Below are 10634 nucleotides of genomic sequence, written 5' to 3'. Positions count from 1 at the left end.
TTTTACCCCAGCGATGGAGGATCCTCTTACCAGATGGAGTTCTTGATCTTGTGTTGCAGCGCGCTGGCCTCCGTCCCTGGCAGCCCCGGCACAAGGGCTGGCAGAGCCACCCCCGTGTTGGGGGCGCTGGGGGAAAGCTGCTGATGGGCATCAGGCTGCTGTGGTGGCGGCTGTTGTTGTTCCTCTGCCATCGCTGCTGGAGGGGTGGGAGGGAGGGAGGGAAGATGGGGGAGCGGGGAAGGGTGAGGGAAGAGACAGGGAGGGGAGGACGAAGGGGGGGAAAGAAGGAAGAGGAGAAGGGGAAGGGGGGGAGGAAGAGGAGGAGGAGGAGGAGGAAGGAGGAAGGAAGCTGGATAAGCTAGGCCTTTACCCCAGGGCTCGAGTGAGTAGCTTTTCCCTGCCGCCTGGGGGACATCACCGGGGAGACTGAGCGGCTCCTCACGGCCCCGGCGCTTCAACGCGGGAGAGGCATGGCGGCGCCCCTCAGCCCCCCGCGCCGCCGCCGCCGCCTCCTCCCGTCAGCGGCCGGGGCTGGGGGGGTGAGGAGGGGGCGTCTGAAGACAAGGTGGGGGGAGAAGGCTCCCCCCAAAATCCAAGGAGAACGTTCCTCAGGGTCTTAGCCGCCCAGCCTTCCTTCCTTGCCCCCGGGGCTTTCTACTCCGGGGGCCCAGCGCTGCTACAGCCCCAGGCTCGGCTCCGCGCCACTCCCCACGCCGCCGCCGCTCGCTCCCGGCCCCGCCGCCGCCGCCGCGGCCGCCGCTGCCCTGCCAGCCCCGGAGGCAACCCAGTGCGCGCAGCCGCACTGCGGCCCGGCGCAGACGGCAAAACACCTACCGCTCCCTCGGGGGGGGGGGGGAGTGCCTAGTACGAGTGTGCGGGTTACGGGTGCTGGCCGTGGGGGCGGGGATGGGGGAGCCGGGCTGGGGAAGCGCGCAGCGAGGGGCAAGAAGGGGACTCGCCAAGCTGATGGAGGAGAGCAGAAAAACGTGGGGGAGGTGCTGGCGATAGAGAGAGAGAGAGAGAGAGAACTTGCTAGAGGAAGAGAAAACAAATTTAATAATACTTGGCGTGGAAATGGGATTTTTTTTTTTCCCCATCTTCAAAGCAAGTAAAGTGAGCATTGTCACCACCACCCCCCTGACAAGTGAGGATTACTTCCTCGCTGTGTACCTGAAGAGAGCCGAAGCAGGTGAGAGGATAAACTGACTTTTCCAGGAGCCCTGAGGAACACCCATTGGCATTAACTACCCTTTAGGTTAATTTGGCCTTGAACGGAAATCACAAGTAGGGAACTGGGTTGAGTGCTCCTCGGTCGGGCATTCAAAGCCCTCCAAATCTGGCCCCACTTTAGCTATCCAATCATAGCTGTCCATCCCCCTGTAGGAACTCCCGGCTCCAATCAGTGAAGTCTCCATGCCATCCTCAACGCGCAGCAGATTCATTCTTCCTTCGTGTCTTTGCTCTTGCTGTTCCTCTCCACCTCCCATCCCACCCCCTTTCCAGGAATGCCCTCCCTCCTCCTCTCTATATGGCTCCCACTCCAACCCAGGCTCTAAGGCACAGCTCAAGTCATGGCTTGTCAGGGTCCCTGGCAGCCAAGGCCCCTGCCTGTCTCTGAAAGAAACACGTGTAATTCTCACAACATGGAGGCTCAAGTTCCAGCCATAAGCTCCTTTAGAGCCAGCTGAACCCACAGGACACTGACTTCCTCAAACCTCTACCTCTTTCCTATTGAGGCAAAAGAGATAGCTTTGCCCTCTAAGAATAAGACTCCCTGCCACAAACAAGCAAGTCCCCTTTAAGAGCAGAAGAATTGGCTATCCTAGGTGGGGCTGATCAGGGAGGCCTAAACTGTCTGGTGTAGAAGACAACAGCCAAGGCTTCTGGCACCAGATGGAACAGCTGCTCAGCTCACACTGACCTTTCTCTGGACCTGTATTATGAGCCCTTCAGCTCTAACTTTCTGAAAGAGTTTCTATCAGGTTTCTACCTGTTAGATTCTCTGGCCACTTTGCTGCTGTGCTTGGACTTTGGGCTATAAGGCTCTGCCACTTTTAGACTCCTAGCATGTGGTAAATCTGATTGGCTTGGGCTACCTGGCCTTTGGAGTGCAGTTCTGTGCCTTGGCCTGGCACCCTCTTGCTTTGCACCACTATGCCCTCAGGCCTATCCAAGACACTCCAGGCCCATTTTCACAGCCTCAGATTTCTTTGTGCTCTGAATCTCCATTGCACTGATTGTATCACCCAAATTAGTCCCCTTTTCCATAACCTAAGGTCTCTATTAGCTTAGTCACTTTGGGGAACTACAGATTGTTTGTAAAATTCATTGTGCATACGTGCTCCTGTGTCCGATGTAGAAACAATATTTTTCTGGACCAAACTGATAGACATGGTATGTGGTAGACAGAAGCTTCAAAGAATGTGAATAAGAATATTTGTTGAATATTTTCAGTGTGCCAGGCCTACTATTTTCCATACAGTATCATAGTTAATCCTCCCAAGAACTGTATGATATAGGTACTGTTATTCCTTCTGGGAGGTCCCTGGGAGGTGCAAGCAGTTAAACACTTGAAAGATTTAGAGGTTGGAATACACCAAGGAGCACCTCAGAAGGGCTTGACTATCTGCTTCAGAAAGTTCACAGCCATGAAAACCATATGGAGCACATTTCTATGTGTTCCTTTGAAACACATGAGGTCACCATGAGTTAGACAGCAACTGGTACTAGTATTATTCTGTTTTACAGATGAAACTGAAGTTTAAAGAAGTTAAATAGTATTCTTAAAGTTGCCCAATTAGTAAATGCAGGAGCCAGGATTAGAGTCTAATTCCAGATTCTGTAAGTCATGTTGAAACTGGGAAAAAATTCTGAATGCATGTATGAGCTGTATATCCATGGGGAAGATGGAGTAAGTAAAAAGACATTGGTTAATGTCGCTGAATTCCCCAGGTTCTAATTTTTTACCTTGCCAGGAGGTAATGACTCCACGTTGTCATACCCTGGGAAGGAGAGATCCTCAGGGAGTGGAGACTCATCCAAGGAGGAGAATAGATCTGAGACTTACCAAAGGCCTTAAGAAAAGGAAGCTGAGGACCACGACCTTTAAAAAACTTAGCTACCGGGTGTCACACAGGCTGACTTCCCAAGTGCAACTTTTGAGTTTTTAATAGGTTCCATAACAGAGCCATGATACCACAACTACCACTAGAGGGCTCAGCAGGCTGCATCCCTGAGCTGCCCTCTAGTGGTAGTGCTGACTAGAGTGACTAGAGTTAGGTCTTTTAGGCCTTTTAAGGACCAGCAAGCCCTTTGAGGAGACACCTGGGGCTTTTTTAGGTTCAACCAGCAATGAGAAGGGTGGCTGATAGGCTCAAACTAAAGACACTTATTGCCAGAATGAGACATCCTTTCAAGGAGGAAAGGATCAGTTCCCCACCTTCACTTAACATCTGAGAGTAGAGTGGGTGTTTTATTAGTTTTCATAGAACTATGAATAAAATGATTCCATGAAGAAACCTGATGAAGTTACCCAAAATCTTGGGTGGGGATTCAAATTGTATGTCTACTAAAGACACTCAAGTCCCAAAACTCAATGTGGCTCATTTTCTCAGAGCTTCAGTTTAATTCAGTGGGAAGTAATATAAACCATTATAATTATCATGAATTTTTTTTTTTTTAATGATGATAGTTTGATTTATTTAAATATTTCTTTTTTTTTAATTTTATTTTGATTTGGGTGAAGAATTATCATGAATTTTTAAGATAATACACTAGCTGTCACAGAATTTGAGCTTATATTTCTCAACTCTGAGGAGGATAAATTTGAAAAACACTGATATAGTGGGAAAAAAAAAAACCAGTGTTGGTGTCAGTAGACCTGTGAATTCAAACCTTCTTTTTCTATTTCTTTTTTTAAATTTTTTTATTGTGATTTGGGTGAAAGATCACAGAGCAAATTCATTTTCTATACAGCAGTTCATACACATTTTGTTTCATGACATTGACTGCAATCCCCACAAGGTAACAGCTCTCTTCCCACTTCCTTCCTGCATTTCCATTTCTAAGGTCTCTGGGTGGTACAAACAGTTTGCACTCATCTACTGGTTCAAACACACCAGAAGCAAAAACCACAGAAGAAAAACCCCATGGAGCATTTCTCTATAACACATGGGGTTTCCATGAGTTGAATTCAAGTGGACAGCAACAGGTATTTTTTTGTTTTGTTTTTTTAATTTCATTTCCATCTCTGTAATATGATATAATGATGAAAATAACCTACCTCACAGTGTTGTTGTGAGGAACATGTGAAGTAATATGGAAATCACAAAAGTGCTACCCACATATAAAGAGAATCTACTAGATGGTTTATGAGCACCTCAAAGGTGGACTATGTTTTATTTATCCTGGTAGTTGCAGGACACACAATTCCTGACTCCTAGGTGTTTAATAAATGTTAGTGAATTCAGTAGTTACCTAACTTTAATATTCTTTGTTGTTGTTATGTGCCATCAAGTCGGACTCGACTCATAGCAACCCCTCCTTGGGTTTCCGAGGCTGTATCACTATGGAAGTAGATTACCCCATCTTCCTTCCGAGGAGTGGCTGGTGGGTTTGAACCACCAGCCTTCTGGTTAGCAGTCAAGTGCCTTAGGCACTATGCTACCCTTAGCCTAGAAAATTATACCATCTTGCTCTCATGTCTGTAAGCCTTTCCTCCTTTATAAAACTGTAAACTTTTTATGCTTTCCAGATTGTAGTATATGTGTTGATCATCTATTTTTTGTGCCTGATACATATTAGTAGCAAGCACAGAAAATAGAAACAAATAAGATCTGGTTCCAACTTAGGGAGCCCTGGTGGCATAGTGATTAAGTGCTCAACTCCTAACCTAAAAGTCAGTGGTTGGAACCCACCAGCTGCTTTGTAGGAGACAGTCTGCTTTTGTAAAAATTTACAGCTTTTGAAACTCTATGGGGCAGGTCTATTCTATCCTATAGGATCCAGTGAGTCAGAATTAACTTGACAGCATTGGGTTTGGTATGGTTTGGGTCCCAACTTGAAGTAGTTTACATTCTATGGGACAGAGGCATATTGACATAATAAATATAGAAAATGATGAGTTCTAAAATATAGACATGCCCATTAGTGCTATGGAGATAGAGTGAAGGGAGGGATTGGCTTTGCTCAGGGTAAAAGAGCTATTTGGATGAGGCCTTTTGGCTGCCAGTTTGAATTGGGTCTTATTGGAATTCAATAGGCAGAGGCACTGATGACTTAGGTAAAGGGAATGTCATGAGCACCAGTGTAGATTATGAAAAGGTATCATAGGATGAGAGAATAAAGCATAGCCCAGTGTTTACTCAATGCTTAGATCCTTAACGGAGTATATGGGAACAAGGAGAAAAGGGAAAGGAGTCACAAATCCATTTTACAAAATGTTACTCTATGTTATTAAGTATGATTGTTACAGTGAAGGAAGATGAGACCTAAAGTAACTTTCATCCTTGGTAAATATTGGCTAAGTGTTTAGAGTGTATATTTCATTACTACAGATATGGTGGTTTACCAAATATGGAAAAGATAGCTTCTACTCTATTCTCCTCCTTTATCATTTTACCTTAAAAATGAAAACAAAGTATTTCCTTCATCTTCTTTTCCCTTGATCATTACTTCTTCTGTCTTCTCCAACTTTCTGGAAGCCTTTATGAAATGAAAGTAGAATATGTAATTACCTCCATAGTGTTATTTAAGGGAACAACAAAGACTTGTTTTGTGTTGTCGAATTAATTCAGACTCATAGCTACTTTATAGGAGAGAGCGGAATTGCCTCATAGGGTTTTAAAAGGCTGTTAAATCTTTACAGATTGCCAGGTCTTTTCTCCTGCGGTGCTGCTGCTGGGTTCAAACCACCAACTATTCAGTTAGCAGTTGAGCACTTAACCACTGTACCACCACAACTCCTTTTAAGGAAAGCTTTCTACCCCCAAAAAATCTTCTTCCTTGATACCAGAAAGTGCTATCATTCATGGTTAATTTCTTTGGACTAAGCTGTTGTTTTTCAAAATGTATGTAGTCCTGTTGTTGTTGTTCTGTGGCCATTGAGTTGGACCTGACTCATGGCAACCCCTCCTTGGGTTTCTGAGGCAGTATCACTACGGAAGTAGATTGCCCAACCTTCCTTCCAAGGAGTGGCTGGTGGGTTTGAACCGCCAGCCTTCTGGTTAGTAGTCAAGTGCCTTACGCACTACACTACCAGAGTTCTTTATGTAGTCCTAGGAGGGCTGATACAGTAAGTGCAATGCTATGATGTGATTGACTTTTCAGTCTTAATTTTTAATATTATTAGAGTTGGGGGTGCTTAGGGAAGAGGGTAATGAAACAGGAAGCAAGATTATAGAAGAGGGAGGCTGGGGGTTCAAAAACAAGTATACACTGGCAAATTTTCATAACTTTTCTTAATTCCAAGAGTACTAATGCAAGTATGATATGAAAATGTGACTTCTTATGTTACAGCACAAATATTCACTATGTCATTTTAACAATAGTCTATTAAGGTAAAATAGCCTAAACAAATACTGAGCAAAGAAGCACACTGTTAACAATACTGACTATGTGACCCTGTCTATGTAAATCATTCTCTTAGTCCTTCTACTTATCTCTAAGGATTAATGGGATAAAGTTCACATCATGTATTTGCCTCTTCAAGTGAAAGGTATTATGAGAATGAATGCGAAGTTCTGCTTTGATTAGAAATTTTCCACTGTTGGTACCATATACATGGTTATGTTGTGACTTAAAAGTCTCTGCAGATTGAAAAAGGTTCAAATTAATATCATCTGCTTGAATTTTAAAGGAAGTGTTTATGTTTATTTGGGACCAAAGAGGTCCCAAGTAGAAACCTAATATCTTGGAAAATAAGGCCACCAGCTGTGAACAGAAGCAGTTAAAGAAAAACGTATTTATTTAACCCTAAAAGTGACAATGAAAAGACACCAGCACTAATCTTACAATGAGAAAACCTATACTGGTGCAATCTGAACTAGTAGAGTCTAATCACTAATCCACAAACTCATTCCTCAATTTGAGATTCATTTAAGTACCTACCAGGTACAAATAATTATACTGGAATGTCAGGAAGATTTTTAAAAGTGTTGTAAATACAGTATTGTCCTCATATTCAAGATTATTTCATAATCTAGTTGGAACAATAGACATATTAGCCCATTTATATTTTTAAAGTGAAATAAAAATACAAGAGACAAATGAAAAAGTAGATATGTGACAAGATAACTTATTGAGCTATTGATTTTATTTTTATTCTCTTTATGTTTTCCCTCCCCTCCATTCCAAGCAGGCTTCAAAGGAGTTTTGTATTACCAGGCAGAAAATTATAGGATATGATCTCCCTCTAAGACAACTCCAGGGGGCACTATGCACATTGTAATGAAGCCTCTTGGAAAATAACTCCTTAGAATGTACATCAGTGTTATTCTTGGAGTTGTGCCTAAACCAAAAAACCAAACTGAACTCACTGGAGTTGGATCTGATTCATAGCGACGCCTACTTTGGTTTCCGAGGCAGTATCACTACGGAAGAAGATTGCCCAACATGCCTTCCGAGGAGCAGCTGGTGAGTTTGAACCACACCCTTCCGGTTAGCAGTTGTATGCCTAGGCACTATGCCACCAGAGCTCCTAGGAGTTGTGCCTACGGAAGTTTATCAGCTTTACAGGATTTTTACTCCTAGAAGGGATTTTGCTAGGGGCTTAAAAAGGTAAGGGCATCTGGGAAGAGAAAGCAAGCAAAAGAGATGGAAGGAGGATTTGTGGATAGGTGAAATTGTAGAAAAATAAAAAAATTTCCCAAAATTGGAAGAGTTAAAGGTTGGGGTTCCAGTAGTGGGGACAATAGCCTTGCTTTGTAGGAATACTCCAGAGAGATGGCCAAACCTCAGGTGGGTGGATGGTGCCTCTAGGGAGGCTGGGTCCCCTTGCCTCTCTTGGCCCATGAACAGAAGAGTTGCCTGCCTTCTAGAACCATGTAGACTTGAACAATGAGAATGTCAAAGTTAACCTTGCCCCATTTTCTGGGTCCAGCATAACCTTCCCCCATTTTCTGGGCCCAACATAAGTCTTCCAGACCTGACTGCAATCCTAGATAGGGAAGAAAGCGCAATAATAAATGATACTGGGTCGGTTTCCCTCTACTCCAGCAGAATTAGCTAGGTTCACTTAAGTCTGGGGTAAATTTAATTTGATTCAAAGAATAAATAAAGAGCATTATTTCTTGCACACTCAAATTTGTAGTTGCTAATTTATACCTCTTAGGGGTAGATTCCACCATTTGTCTGTAAGGATGTTGTACTGTGGTGGTGGCTTGTGTGTTGCTCTGATGCTGGAAGCTATGGTATTTCACATACCAGAACGGTCAGCCACAGTGGACAGGTCTCAGCAGAGCTTCCACACTAAGACAGAGTAGGAGGAAAGACCAGGCCATCTACTTCAGAAAAAATTGGCCAGTGAAAACGTTACAAATAGCAGCAAAACACTGATATATTGCTGCAAGATGAGTTCCTCAGGTTGGAAGATACTCAAAATAAGACTGGGGAAGAGCTACCTCCACAAAGAAGAATCAACCTTAAAGATATGGATGGAGTAAAACTTCCAGTATTTTCATTTGTTCATGTGGCATGACTCAAAATGGGAATAGCTGCAAGCATCCATTAATAATCAAAACATGAATGTAAGAAATATGAATCTAGGAAAATTGGAAGTCATCAAAATGAAATGGAACATATAAAGTTTGATATCCTAGGCATTGCTGTTGTTATGTGCCGTTGAGTCAGACCCAACTCTTAGTGACCCCTCCTTGACTTTCCTAGATGGTAGCACTACGGAAGTAAATTGCCCAACCTTCCTTCCGAGGAGTGGCTGATAGGTTTCAACCACCAGCCTTCTGGTTAGCAGTCAAGTGCCTTAGGCACTACACTACCAGAGCTCCCATCCTAGACATTAGTGAATGGAAATGGACTGGTATTGGCTATTTAGAATTGGACAAACACATGCTCTACTATGCTAGAAATTACAAATTGAAGAGGAATGTTATTGCATTCAACTTCAAAAAGAACATGTCAAAATCTATCCTGAAGTAGAACCCTGTCAGTGATAGAAAAATAGCCATATGCCTAAAAGGAAGACCAGTGAATATGATTATAATTTAAATTTATGCACCAACCAATAATGCCAAAGATGAAGAAATTGAATATTTTTTTTACCAACTTCTGCAGTCTGAAATTGATCAAACATGCAATAGAGATACATGGATAATTATCAGTGATTGGAATGTGAAAGTTGGAAACAATGAAGAAGAATCTGTAGTTAGAAAATATGGCCTTGGTGATAAAAATGATGCCAGAGATTTCACTGTGGAGTTTTGCAAGACTTATTTGGTGATGACTTATTCATTGCAAATACATTTTTCAACAATATAAGTGGTAACCATACACATGGACCTCCCTGGAGGGAATCAAATAGACTATGTGGAAAGAGACAATGAAGATGCTCAATATCATTAGTCAGAACAAGGCCAGGGGCCGACTGTGGAACAGATCATCAATTACTCATATGCAAGTTCAAGTTGAAGCTGAAGAAAATTGAAACAAGTCCATAAGAACCAAAGTACAACCTTGAAAATATCCCACTTGAATTTAGAGACCATCTCAAGAGTAGATTTGATGCATTGGACACTAATGATTGAAGACCAGATGAGTTGTGGTATGACATCAAGGATATTATACATGAGGAAAGCACAAAGTCATTAAAAAGACAGGAAAGAAAGAAAAGATCAAAATGAATTCAGAAGAGACTATGAAACTTGCCCTTAAATGTAGAGTAGCTAAAGCGAATGGAAGAGATGATGAAGTAAAGAGCTAAACAAAAGGTTCACAGGAGCTCGAGAAGACAAAGTAAAGTATCACAATGAAATGTGCAATGTGCAAAAAAAAAAAAGGGGGGGGGAGAACATGATCAGCATTTCTCAAGCTGAAAGAACTAACACAAAAAAAATTCAGCTCAAATTACAATACTGAAGGATTCTCTTGACAAGATACTGAATGATGCAGGCAGCATCAAAAGAAGATGGAAGAAATACAGACAGTCACTGTGGCAAAAGAATTAGCTGACAGTTAGCCATCTCGGGAAGTAGCTTATGATCAAGAAACAATAGTATTAAAGGAAAAAGTCCAAGTTGCTTTGAAGGTATTGGTGAAAAACAAAGCTCCAGGAATTGAGAGAATACCAATTGAGATGTTTCAACAAACAGATACAACGTTGGACACACTCACTCATGATGCTAAAAAATTTGGGAATTTGGAAGATCATGACCTGGCCAAACTATGAATGAAATTGACTTCGGTAAATGGGTAGTGATAGATAGTAAGGCACCCTTGTGGCACAATGATTAATCACTTGGCTGCTGTGATAGTTGAAGATGTGTCAACTTGGCTGGACTCCAGTTGTGAGTGGTGGTTCCCATGATGGGATCAGATGACTGAGTTCTGAGCGGCCGGTCTGCCCAAGGGGAGTTTCCCCAGGGGTGTGGCCTACCTGCAATGCTATTCCAAGGACAAGCTGG

At 42.9% G+C, this 10634-nt stretch overlaps 1 protein-coding gene across 1 annotated transcript in view; it reads right to left on the bottom strand.

Annotated features, from left to right (window-relative positions):
* The window catches only part of RFX7 (regulatory factor X7), a 217094-nt gene extending 216903 nt beyond the window's left edge, over positions 1-191 (bottom strand). Inside the window, exon 1 of the mRNA XM_007935136.1 lies at positions 31-191. Coding sequence (XP_007933327.1) covers positions 31-191 — 161 coding nt within the window. The remainder of the gene's footprint in view (positions 1-30) is intronic.
* Positions 192-10634: the final 10443 nt, after the last annotated feature.

Source organism: Orycteropus afer, unplaced genomic scaffold (assembly GCF_000298275.1).
Source record: "Orycteropus afer afer isolate SDZICR_OR568_19922 unplaced genomic scaffold, OryAfe1.0 scaffold00026, whole genome shotgun sequence".
Taxonomy (NCBI): domain Eukaryota; kingdom Metazoa; phylum Chordata; class Mammalia; order Tubulidentata; family Orycteropodidae; genus Orycteropus; species Orycteropus afer.
Note: the sequence above shows the minus strand (reverse complement) of the source record. Positions and strands in the feature narration are given on the sequence as shown.